This window comes from Lynx rufus, unplaced genomic scaffold, assembly GCF_022079265.1.
Source record: "Lynx rufus isolate CCGP_SWC_20201006 ecotype Redwood Valley unplaced genomic scaffold, mLynRuf1.p SCAF_4, whole genome shotgun sequence".
Taxonomy (NCBI): Eukaryota; Metazoa; Chordata; class Mammalia; order Carnivora; family Felidae; genus Lynx; species Lynx rufus.
Genome location: NW_025814856.1, coordinates 41,160,445 through 41,173,985, shown reverse-complemented (window position 1 = coordinate 41,173,985; position 13,541 = coordinate 41,160,445). Strand labels below are relative to the sequence as shown.

Here is a 13,541-nt window from a genome sequence, read left to right as displayed (position 1 = left end):
AACTTTGACCTTAATACACTGTTTTTACTTTCTTTTCTTTTTTTTTATAGTTTTACTCCTTTTGTATTTAACCATCTAATCAGTGGGCAATTTCTTTCCTTAGACTCGACATTAGGGATTAGATGATTTTTATTTGATTTAAGAGATGAGGTATATTCAACTAAAAGCGTATCTTATGATACATAAGTCACATTGGAGCTACAGAGTGCTCAAAAAGATTTGAATAACTTTAGAAAATTCTGATTAGTTATCTGGATGGCTATGAAAGAGTGGCATATGTCTGTTTAAAAGCAGCTGACTGTGCCACTGACCTTTTTCTCCTTTTTTTATATAACTGCTTAATACGATGTCAATTATTATTTGATGGCTTTTGCAAAAGAATAAGGATTATAGCTCCATTTATTTTTATCTCACTCTCATGTGTAAGGGTGATTTAATATGTCTTTCCTTTGTAGCCAGTCCCCGAAGAACTGCAGAATGGTGAAGGTTTTGGTTATGTTGTTGCTTTCCGTCCCCTTGGAGTTACCAACTGGATCCAGACAGTGGTTACATCTCCTGATACCCCAAGATATGTCTTTAGGAATGAAAGCATCGTGCCATTTTCACTGTATGAAGTTAAAGTGGGTGTTTATAATAACAAAGGCGAAGGACCATTTAGCCCGGTGACAACAGTGTTCTCTGCAGAAGAAGGTATGGAAAACATTTTGATTATATATCAGTTCCAACCTAATAAACCACTTATGCTCCAAAAACTGATTTGGAAGTTCTTTGTGACTTCAGATAAATTTCTTCCAAAGGATAATGACTGAAGTCACAGTGAGATTCACATTTCAGGTGGTAAACATCAACCATGCCTACTTGGAAGTACCAGACTCACTAACTAGTCAGAGGATGTAACTATTGGTTAAAAATCTCTTGATGAGCTGGGGCACCTAAGTGGCTCAGGTGGTTAGGCAGCCAACTCTTGGTTTCTGATCACGTCATGATCTGATGGTTCGGGAGTTTGAGCCCTGAGTCAGGCTCCAACCTGACAGCATAGAGCCTGCTTGGGATTCTCTCTCCCTCTCTCTCTCTGCCCCTCCCCCACTGTCAAAGTAAATAACCTTTATAAAAATCTTGATGAAGAGTGCATTCAAGTCCCAGTTTGTGAAGCAAGGAACAACACAGCTTTCCACAACTTTCTTCTTTTGGGGATAAGATTAAGATATTCTCTTGGGAATGCCCTAATCTCAGGTTTTATAGTGTTTCCTGTGACCTGCAAATAGGATGTTAGCAGGGTGGACAGAGAGGACTGGAAGTGTGACATGGAGAGGTGTGTAATGTGCAGACTCGAGAATGTGATGCACCAGCTCCAGCCAGTCCACTCTGGACCCATTCCACTTCTCTGCCTTTCTTCTACACCTGCCCCAACTATGGTATCTCTTTAGAAAATAGTATTATTAGGAGAATCATATGAAATTGCCGTTTTATGGGACAAAAGCAGCTGAATATTGGCTCTCACATGGGGTTCTACTTAATAAGAATGACAGGAGCTAACATGTATTGAATACTTACCATCTGCCAGACTTTATCTAATTTGGATTTTCCAAGGAGGAATTACACGTAGGCACTATTATTATTGTCCATTTATACATAAGAAAATGGAAATTTAATAAGAGAAATTCATAGACTTGCCACACTCCATACAGACTTGCTAAGCTAGTATTTTAACCCAGAGCCTTCGCTCTTAACCATTCTGAACTCATGAAATGTGATTATACGGTGTCTTCTCTACCCCCAGCTCCTTGCAGTAAATTGAAAAACATGGTCCACAGTTGTTGTGTATAAAATAATAAGAAGACTCAATTTTTTTTTAATACCCCCGACACTATTCTTATCCTCTTTTTCTACAGAGTTCGGAGAGAAAAACAAACAGGTAGTATAAACCTTTGCAAAAAAAAAAAAAAGAAAGAAAGCCTTCATATTAATAGCCAGACCCCATTTCCAAGAGTTGCCAAAGATTTTCATTACAAAGGCAGGGATCTGTGGAAAGATGGCAGTTAACCAGGGAGTTTTCAGACACTGCCTACCCTGTGCACTGTGGATTGGAAAGGCTGGCAATTAGAAGGAGGGACAACTACAGACTTTCGCCCTCTCCTCCTCTGCCCTTTCCTCCTTCTGTTACTATTCTTGCCACTAATGATGAGTTCGGTAAAGGTCTTTCTATTTCAAACATCAGAAACAGATTTGACTTATCTGTGAGAAAGGTAAGGGATTTGGTGGAAATATACTAGGACTTATCTAATCAAAGTAAGTTTTAAACAGCACACCTCATAAAGATCATTAATCAGAGAAGCTCTGGGGCCTCAGAAACCATCTACCTCTGTAGGGTGTCACGCGGGGTTGACTGACCTCAAGTACTCCTTCCTTATTTGTCCAAACCAAATTTCGAATACTCAGGAGAAAAAAATCCGATAGGTCCTTCCTTGGACCAAGACTCTGTCTCACTATCAATAAGCATGGCCCAGAAGAAGGATCATTTAACACAGAAATGGATATCAGGGCAGGGGGAGTCTCTGCTCAGAGCTGTGCCCTGAGAGGAGAGAATCACTGTGAGCCCCTAAAGCTGCTAAGAGTTGTTTATTACAAAAGGATCTTCTTGTTGTGTTATAAGTTCTGTGCATGCCTGTCTACTCCTTCAGAACAGTGAACTCCTGGAAGTTGGCCCATCTTACTTGAGTGTGCCCCTGTTATGGGCCTTGAATACAGAAGGCACTCACTAAATGCTTATTGAATAAATGAACTCTGTAAAGCATGACTTTGTTTGGCAAAACATAATAAATAAATAAACAGACAGCCTTTGTGGGCATAGGAGTGCCCAAGCAAGAGCTGTGGGATGAAGGGGAGAGAACAAAGGAAAAGAAGGGAAGAAAAGGTACCAAGAAAAAAAGTACAACAGAGGAAAGAACAGGTTCCTGTGGCTGTTTAGCAAGGAAAAGCCCATTGACTCCCAAGGAATGGAAATAGACCAAGACATGGTTCATGTTTTCAAATAATTTTATAATCTACTTAGTTGAATTTTCAAATACATTATAGTACTTTTTTGAAAACAAAAGCTTCAATAGATTTTTGAATTAAGTACCAAAATAATAACTGTATTTCACTTTCTGTTGCCAAACAGAGCCTACAATAGCTCCATCTCAAGTGTCCGCAAATAGCCTGTCTTCCTCAGAAATTGAAGTGTCATGGAACACCATTCCTTGGAAGTTAAGCAATGGACATTTACTTGGCTATGAGGTAATTTCTTTTAAAACTAATTAGACTGTGTATGTATGTTGCTGTGGTACCTTGTCTCCTTTAATTTAAACTTCTTTTTAACAATGACATCTTAACTAAAGTCTGACTTTTATTGAAATTTTACCACCACATTGTCCCATGTGATTATCAGTGGATATTGAGTTTAACTCAACGAGTTGAATGAAAATAATTTGGGATAGAAAAGGAAAAAAAAACAGTAATATGGAAGGAGATCATATATCAATCAGATGGGCTAAATCTTTTAAATAGATTGCCTAGAAAATAAGAATGAGATTGAACTGCATTATTAAGTTCAAAAATATTTATGCCAACAGGAAAACTCTTTCCTCCAGCTCTTTGTCTTACTTTTTTGGTGGCCTTGTTACATTGCACTCTTTTAGGTTCTTGAGAAGATAGCTGTCTGTAACTTAATTCTTGCCTTCAGTCTGGGACCTAATTCTTACTTTCAAAGAACTCTGTTTGGGGGCACCTGGGATTAAACATCCAACTCTCGGTTTCAGCCTATGTTATGATCTCAAGATTTTGTGAGTTTGAACCCTGTCTTGTGCTCTGTGCTGACAATGCTTAGCCTGCTTAGGAATCTCTCTTTTTGCCCCACCTGTCTCTCTCTCTCTCTCTCTCTCTCTCTCTCTCTCTCTCTCTCTCTCTCTCTCTCAAAATAAACTTAAACTTTAAAAAGGAAAAGTAAGCAGACACAGAGAAAATGGAAAACCTTCCAGATTAAGGAAGGCATGTTGGAGAAGTAGAGGAGTAGAAACTCGCCTGCAGAAGAAAGTTCCTGTGGGAAGGACAACTACAGATAGACACAGGAGAGCCAGGCTCCAATGGCTTTGAATGTTGAGAAGAACCATCCAGACTGGGTGCCATGTTTAATAGGGAACGATTAGAAGTGGGAGCAGTTGAGCTGAGAACTCACAAGATGAAAAGTCTTAAGACTTCTCTGACAGTGATATTGCAAGAGTTACGGTTATGATTTCATCCCGACTCACAGCCATCTTTTTTGGAAACTTCCCTCACGTTTGTAACTCCTGATTCAGTGACAGGTTTTCACAGGCACATTTGCAACACAGGACCATAGACCCCACCACTTGCCTATGTAACCTCAAATTATTGCACCACGGTGGCCATCAGATCCATAGACAGTTAAGCTGAGCTAGTCAGATTCTTATTTGATATGTTGCACTAAGCAATATAGAGATTGTAATCACTGAGTGTAATGCAGTGATATGTCGAATTTAGGACTCGGTTAAGGCTTCTCAAGTGAAGGCCGTGGGCAAGCAGGACAAAGCTGGTCTGCAGAGATGAGATGGAACAGACATATTCCCATACAACTCCAGTGAATGGAGGAGACAGGGACCCGTGAAGGCTTAGAGAAAGCAACACAGGATACCTCTTTGACAATTGTGCAATTCTTAAGTCACCTCACTGTCTTCTTTTTCATAATGGCACCTTGCCCTTCTTTTCAGTAAACTCCCTTTATATTTGAACTTAGAGAGTTTCTGTTTCTGGTAACCAAACATTGACTTGAATATTATTAATGATAACATAGAGAAAAGGTAGACTAAAGCAGTGATGCTCTAAGAGGGCACCATGTGCTACCTGTACCAGAATTACGCAAATTTTTGCTAAAGTTGAACCCCCAGAGCCCTCCCTGGACTCCCTGAACCCAAACATCTAGGAATGAGTCTTATTAATGTATATTTTTAGTAGGCATCCATAGGGAAATATCTTCTTGCCCCTAAACACAGGACACTCAGGTCCTGACACGAAGAAACTTAATCAGAGACAGAGCTGCCCAGACTTAAAGAAGTAAAACCCCACACAGATACAGCAAACCAACTTTATCAGCATCTTAAAGGAAGCCAAGAACATTTAGTTGGAAAGTTCCTTTAATTCCAGGACAGTGAATGGAAGCACTGAAAGGTGGTGGGCAGCCCGTGGTAGCTCCCAAATGATTACAGCAATGGCGTTGTTGGGACAGATAGGTCAGATGAAAGGAAATGCAAAGGAAAGTAGTTCTGAGCTCAAACCTGCGCTAAACCCTGACTCTGTCATTCCCTGGATGTGCTAGAAAAGTTGCATAAACTTTGTGAGCCTCATTTTCCTCACCTGCAGAATGGTGCAGTAGTTGGCTCAACCTCATTAGGATTTGGGGAGTATTGAATGATACTAGACACTTAGTATGCTTTTCACAGTTTCTGGCTCATAATAATAAGCAACACGTAAGTACACGTCATATCTCAGAAGAATTTTGAAATATCAACCCTTGGAATTTTCCCCAGTAAATATCCTCAAGCAGTTCTTCAACTCTAAGCTTCTTTGCCTCCAGAGAGTTTATGATGGTTGTGAAGAGAAGTTGCCTGTAAGAGCCCTTTCTTCCTAGCTTCCTAGATTCCAAAGCTCAAGCCCTTAAGGAGCTAGTTTCATCTATCCTGGAGGGTAAGAAGAGAGAAATGCCACTGAGGAAAAAATACAAGAGAAATTTTGGGTGACCTTGGTGGAAACAAACATCTGAGGCTTATGGCCTCATAGCTTTCTATCTGGCAGTGTCCATGTTGGTAGCAAGACCACAAGGAGGGAACAGATGTATTTCCCATATGCAGCAATGATCACTGATTTCCCATTTTCCAAGCACCGTCCAGGAACTGACGGGATCAAACCAGTGTAATACTAAGTTTTCTTGGCGAGGGTGTGGGAACAGGGACCCCCGCAGTGATTGGGGTTGAATTTCCCATTAGCTGAGTGGGATATGAAGCTCCATGGTTAAATCAAATTAACTTAAAGAAAATTTAAGAAAAAAACATATTTTGCATGCCTAAAAAAGTAGATGGAGATGCACATCCCCCATTCATAACTTTGTCATTTACAAACCATTACACAGGATCATAATTTGAGAGCTGATTGTAGTTTGTGAAATAGTTAAGAGAAATAAGCAAGGGAATATGTGGAAAAGGGCTTTGTGGGTTTTCAAGCACCACAGCAAAGCTAGCCGTTGCTGGCAATTGTTTGGCAGCATAGAGGCAGAGAGATGTTAATTTTGCAATATATAAATTTAAGCTGATAAGAATAGTCTATAAGAGGGGCGCCTGGTAAATAAACATTAAATTTTTTTTTAAAAAGGGATGTCTGGGTGGCTCAGTCGGTTGAGTGTCTGGCTTCAGCTCAGGTCATGATCTCACAGTTGATGGGTTCGAGCCCCATGTTGAGCTCTGTGATGACAACTCAGAGCCTGGAGCCTGCTTGGGATTCTGTATCTCCCTCTCTCCCTGCCCCTCCCCGGCTCACACTCTGTCTCTGTCTCTCTGTCTCTCAAAAATAAATAAACATTAAAAAAAATTTTTTAAACAAAAAATAAAAAAGAGGGGTGCCTGGGTGCCTCAGTCAGTTAAGCATCCAGCTCTTGATTTCAGCTCAGGTCATGATCTCACACAGTCGTGAGATTGAGCCCCGCATCAGGCTATACACTGGGCGTGGAGCCTGCCTAAGATTATTTCTCTCCCTCTCCCTCTCCCTCTGCCTCTGTCTCTCTCTTTCAAAAAAAAAAAAATGAATATTCTATAAGAAAGCTGAACCATACCTCTGTTGGTCATGTCAGGAAAGAGAGAGTAATCGAATGAAAGAGAAAACCAAATAATGCAAGTAGAGCCAGCATAGTATCTTACAAAGTCCACACCATCTTAGAATGAGACAGACTTGCATTCATCCCCACTCGGATCGAATGGAAGCTCCATAAGGGACGTGGAACTCTGCTGGTTTATTCAGTGCCAAGAGTCCTATCTGGTACACAGGAGGCATGCAAACAATATGTGTTGATTGGATAAATGCAGTTTTGACTCCACTCTCTTACTGCTGTGTGGCCTTGAACAAGTTATTAAAGCTCTCCAACGTTCAGTTAAAATAAAGATGGTAATAGTAAATAACATACTGCATCACTGGAGAATCAAATGAGATAAAGCCGCTACTGTCAAAATGGCCCAGAGAGACTTGGGCTTTTCTCTGTTTTGAGTATTGGTCATTGGGATGAGATTTCTTTGGGGGAAAAAATTTGAAAAGCAGTGAAGAAATATGGAAACAAACACACAGTGACTATTGTTTCTGTTGGTGCTGTTGTTGCCGTTGGGGTAGGAAGCAAAAAATGAGACAGGCAATGAGAAAATGGGACTTCCTTGAAATTAATTGTGAGTTGGGGTGCACTGGCTCTGCCCTGGGTATATAAAGAACAGCAGACCTAATATCCAAATGCGGCATGGATATGCATGTTGAAAGGAAACAACTAGTGAAAATGTCTTTCCCGAGTGCTTGTTAGGTAGGAAGGCAAAGAAAACAAACTAAGAGAAAGATAGACTAATCGGGAAAATCTTAAGAAATAATTTATATAGTTACACCAAGATAAGAATATATATTTTCTTAGGTTCAATAATGACTCAAGCATTAACATGGAGAGACAAACGACTTAGCAGAGTGTTTAATTACCAGTCATGTGGCTAACTTTCTGGGTTGCAGTTTCCCCAATATGGCTTTAAAATTGTTAATAGCTCCTGCTTTTCTCTCATCTCAGTGAGGGTTGATCATGTGCCACCTGGCATGCTGAGCACACATCATCATTAGCATCTAGACTAATTTTCTTTCTGATTTGACCAAGTAGTAGTTGAGGAGCTCATTTCCCTGGGCTCCAATTTATTTCATCTGCTAAGCTATAACACTCAGGCTCAGATCTTTTCTTGTGCCCTTTGGATAGGAACAAGAGATACAGATGTGATAAAGAGGATGCGGCATGTTTAAGTTCATGGGTAGCGGGTGCCGGAGGAGCAAAAGCTCCAAAGTTAGAGCATAATATATACCATCAGTTTCTTTAAAGACATTATGTGTCTTGAAAAAATAAAAGTTGGGAGAATGACCTTGATAAGTGATTGAAACAGAAGTCTACAAGTGTGAAATCATACAGATTAGCATATTTGGAGGAAACCTAGTAGATTTTTTTTAAAGTGTATGGGGGGGAGCATAACCAAAAATGTAAGCAAAATGCCAAACTGTAACTTCACTGGTACCTTTGTCCCGCCTCCTGTTCTAAATAGCTCTACATAATGTGCTTAGTTCCTAACATTGTAATTACAATGGGAAAAGATGTCAAATATTTGAGTAATTTTTGGAGAGTATGAAAATTCTGTCAGAAAAAAAGAAATATGTATTGAGTCTAATTCCTTACTATCAGGCAAAGAATTAACTTCATCTTAGAATGAGTTGAATGTCCATAGGAAAATTGGAGAGAGACAATTAAGATATATTTAAACAATTAGAAATCAGGCAAAAATGAATTCAAGTAAATGAAATGTAGAACTTTGGCTCAGGGGAAGGATGGGTTATGCTAGAAAGAACAGCAACTAGTGTGTAAGTGAGGGTTGCCCAAATGGAGTTGTGTGTGTGTGTGTGTGTGTGTGTGTGTGTGTGTGTGTGTGTTTCAGATATAACTGACATACAACATTATATTAATTTCAGGTATACAACATAATGAGTCGATATTTGTATATATTGTGAGATGGTCACCGCAGTAAGTCTGGTTAACTAACATCCATCACCACACATACTTACAAATCTTGTATGCATGCGATGAGGACTTTTAAGATCTACCTTTGCCATTACCATTGCTTTACATTAGGTCCCCATGACTTTTATTTTATAACTGGAAGTTTGTGTTCTTTATTAGACAAAGGTGATCCCTAGAAAACTGGGTCTCAGCGTTGAGGGATCCAGGGGAATAAATATCTCAGCCTCTCTCCTCCCATATTCTCATCTGCCTTCCGTTGGCCAAATCCAGTGAGAAGCCAGGGCCAGGGGTCGAATAGCACACAGGTCATCCTGAGAGCTGAGAACCAATTAAAGAAGAGTAGAAGACAGATCTGGATTTGTGTTCTAAAACACTGTTGACTGCATTTTTGCTGCCTTATGTTTATTTAAGTATGTTTGGTGTCTAACAGCTAAGTTGAAATATTTGTCACTCTGAAAATCTTTAAGCATACACAAAATTATTTTAGTCTATTAAAATAGTATTTCTGACTTAATATCTGTATTTTAATGGCTGAAAAAGTGCCGTTTTTTCAATAGATTATTTTTATAAATTGCATCTTGTGTTAAGTTTTAATTAAGTGAAATCCTTTGAGGAATGATATTAAGGACTCCTCACAGCAGGGACATCAGTTTTTGGAAGGACCAAATTACTTGCAGAAACAGAGGTAGCATTTTAAATCCTGACATTCCTCAGGTTTGTTTCTGTTTACTTATACAGATAAAAATATTTTGGCTTGTGATATGGTTTTATGGTTCTGAAGAAAAATAATTATTTTATCTCCTCAAGCAGTTAGAATTCCAGTGTCTCGGGGTGCCTGGGTGGCTCAGTCAGTTAAGCGTCCGACTTCAGCTCAGGTCACGATCTCACGGTCCGTGAGTTTGAGCCCCGTGTCGGGCTCTGGGCTGATGGCTCAGAGCCTGGAGCCTGCTTCCGATTCTGTGTCTCCCTCTCTCTCTGCCCCTCCCCCATTCATGCTCTGTCTCTCTCTGTCTCAAAAATAAATAAACGTTAAAAAAATTAAAAAAAAAAAGAATTCCAGTGTCTCATAGATGCACAGAATATTAGGATTGAGTACTTAGCTTGGTGGATGAAAGGAAAAAACCATCTCTTCGTCTCTGCTGTATCCGCCAAACACTTCTTACACCAAATATGTGAGGGGTTTTCTCTACACTGATCAATTCTCTGATGTCTGTTGGGTGTCCTAAAATTCAGTTCAGTTCTGACACCATAAACCTGGAGTTAGCTTCAGATCCCACAAATTAAGGACTAAGTTCCTAAGACTACCTGCCTCCCCCACACATACACTTCAGATGTGTCTAGTACGTCTGATTGGCTGAAAATCAGGGGTTCCACAACCTCCTCCTTGGGTTTGAGATCTTGCCGGTACGATTCACAAAACTCAGGAAAGTGCTTTATTTACTATTATCTGTTTATCATAAAGGATACGACAACCAAATGGAAGAGATTCATAAGACGTGGTGTGTGGGAAGAGGCACAGAACTTCCATGCCCTCTCCAGGAGCTCTACCGTCCCAGTACCTTGGTGTGGTCACCAAGGCTTTCTGAACCCTTCCGGGAGGGCTTCTCATGAAGGCTTCACTACCTAGGCATAGAAGATTAAATCGGTGATATTTAGTCAACCTGAGTAACTCAACCTCTAGCCTCTTGTCAGTAGGTGGGGCTGCAAGTTCCCACCCTCAAATTATAAGGTTGGTCCCCCTGGCAACCAGCCCCTTTCTTAAGGTATCCTGCAGCCATAGATAGCTCATTAGCATACATACTGACACATCTCTTTGGAGATTCCAAGGGTTTGGAGCGATCTGTATGCCAGGAAACCTTGGCAGAGACCGAATATATATCTCAGTATGTCCTAGTGAATCTCTGTAGTGGGAAGGATGGAGATGGCATTGGTTCAAATCATCCAGCAATACTGAATGCTTAGTGTGTGCAGGCTTTGCTGTGAGTGGTAGAGCTGTGGTAATGACCAAGACAGACACTGCTTCAGATGTGTGTCCCCAGCTTGGCATCTGCCTCTCCGGCTGTCCTCCATGCCCAGAAATGCAGTGGTTTCTCTTCACAGGTGCACACTCTGCACTAGCAAACCAAGGCACAGTGACACACAGCTGTTCAAGAGGGTGAACTATAACTCAGGTCTATCGTGATAGGAAAATGTTGAGAGCCAGCTATTCTTATCACGCTGTCCTTTGCAGTAGATTTACCTTTTATTTCCCTCCCACACACTAAACTCAGAGTTTACTTTGTGAAAATTTCTGTGTGTCTTCAGTTCTGGACATTTTATTTCTCGGACATTTTATTTTCTCTTTTGATTGTTGCCTTTTCCTTAATCCTTCCTGAAACTTGGGTTGGAACTTCTCATTTGACTTCGATATCTCTTAACTTTGTTTTCATTATTTTTTATTTTTTTCTCCATGTTCAGGGTTTATTAAATCTCCTTTCCATCATGTAGTCTTCAGTTTAATTCTGTCACTGATTTTACTTTTTAATACTGTATTTTTCTGGTATTTTTCAAATACACCCAATTTGGGTTTGTTTTTAATCTTCTATTCTTGGCAAATACAGACTCAGTTCCTTCTTTAATAAATCTGGACATTTTAAATATACTTATTTTAAGATCCACTTCAGATCACTATCTTGTAGCTAGTCTCCCACTAGTTGAATCTCCTAAGTTTCTTTCTTGTTAGCGGGTTCTTCATATGTTTTCTAATATTTTTCTCTGCTCATCTTTAGTAGATGCAACTTTCATGTTCTGTCTTTGTTACATTAACTCTTTTACACCAAACATAACATATATTTATGTATGCATATATATTTATATATACACATATATTTCTTCTCTATCATCTTTTTTTTTAATTGAAGTATAGTAGATGCACTCAAAACAGTTATATTTGCAGAGATTTTCCTTCAATGTAGATATTTTTCCTTTCTTCTTCCCTGCATTGTGGTTATGTCTATAAAATGTGAATTAGCACAGAGTGATATTTTGTTTTCTCAGGTGTAGGACTTTTACCCAGAACACAGCTGGGAGGAAAGACATGGTCTTAGTCTTTAATAAAAGATAATTTTCCCTCCTTTATTTTTCTTACGTTATTTTTTCCCTTTCCCTCCTTTGAAAAAAGACTATCGGAGCACCTGGGTGGCTCAGTTGGTTGAGAGACCAACTTCAGCTTATGGTTGGCGAGTTCCAGCCCTGCATCGGGCTCACTGCTATCAGCACAGAGCCCACTTCAGATCCTCTCTCCCCCTCTCTCTTTGCCCCTCCTCCACTCATTCTCTCTCTCTCCCTCCCTCTCTCTCTCTTTCTCGAAAATAAATATTTTTTAAAAATGTAATTATCAACCCTTATAAATATTCTTGACCAAAAGTTTATAGAACACAATTGATTAACTACTCACAGAAAATTGGGAATATTAATGTACTGCCTTATTTCTTTATGTTTGAGTTAATACACATATATTCAATTTTTTAAGTAAAGCTATGTAAGAAGATTACATAATCAATTCTAACTAATATATTCCAATTTGGCGCAAATTTTCTCCATTGTCTATATATTTCTAATATATGTCAGAAACTTAGATCTAAAAATAAATCTCTCGTTCTGGTACATGGAGTACTTCAGAAGCATAGTGCTATCAAGGACTTTTAAGTGCTTTCTATAAATTTATTAACGATATTCTTTATGCCAGTTGAAAATTATTTTCATTTCTTCTTTGAATTAGTCATGTAAGGAACACTTCTGTAGACAACTTATATTGAAGTGATTTGACATATCAGAAAAAGAGTGGCCCGTAAGAAGAGGCAAGATTGCCCTGATTGAGTTACTTAACTCCTGAATGCCTCTGCCGTCCCATCTGTTGATATTATAATAACTCATAATTTTGTGATTTGCCACCCCCCAATCTATGCTATATCAAAGGCCACAAGTCAATCTGTCTGTAACATTTTTTTTTTAATTACTGGTTATGTGTCATTCTTCGTTACTAAGTAGATAATGCTTTCAAGGGGAGGGAATGGTGTCTTGCCATTTGGGAGTTGTCTGAACCTACCACTACCTAGTATTTATAATTGTTGAGTTCAGAATGTATGCCAGTTTTTGGTATCCATTAGCAATTTACTTAGCTGTGGCTCTATAAAAGACAGTTCTTTTGCATGTTATCTTTAATTAATGAATAAAATCCGTGGAGTTTTCATTTATGATGGTAAATGGGGTCTGTTAAGATATGTGGATTTTTTTTGCTAACATGTCATCATCAACTTTCAGTGTTAATCCAGTGCTTTAAAGGTGTAGAAACTACATATTCAAGTTAGTCCTGATCATTTGGGCTTATATTCTTCTTTTGAGGTTTTTATAAAAATTAACTCATTTCCAAAAGAAATGCGCATACACCTATATATGGATGGACAGAGCATTTTACCTGAGTTTAAGGGGTCCTATATATAAATATAATGTGAATAATAGAAATATAAAAATATAAATAAACACACACATATACATGTGTATGTATATGCATGCATATGTATATACATATATACATACATGTAGGGAAATAATTGTTCTCATGTAATATTTCTGGGAAAAGTATTATTCTTTCTAATAAAGCATAGTAATACTTTAGAGATAGGGAACATGTATTTTTATCATATTTTTCCTACCCTTA

At 38.9% G+C, this 13,541-nt stretch overlaps 1 protein-coding gene across 1 annotated transcript in view; it reads left to right on the top strand.

Moving 5' to 3' along the window:
- Window positions 1-13,541, top strand: part of CNTN3 (contactin 3) — a 252,773-nt gene that overhangs the window by 219,962 nt on the left and 19,270 nt on the right. The window contains exons 17-18 of the mRNA XM_047096595.1: window positions 456-690; window positions 3,161-3,276. Of these exons, the coding sequence (XP_046952551.1) occupies window positions 456-690; window positions 3,161-3,276 (351 nt within the window). The remainder of the gene's footprint in view (window positions 1-455; window positions 691-3,160; window positions 3,277-13,541) is intronic.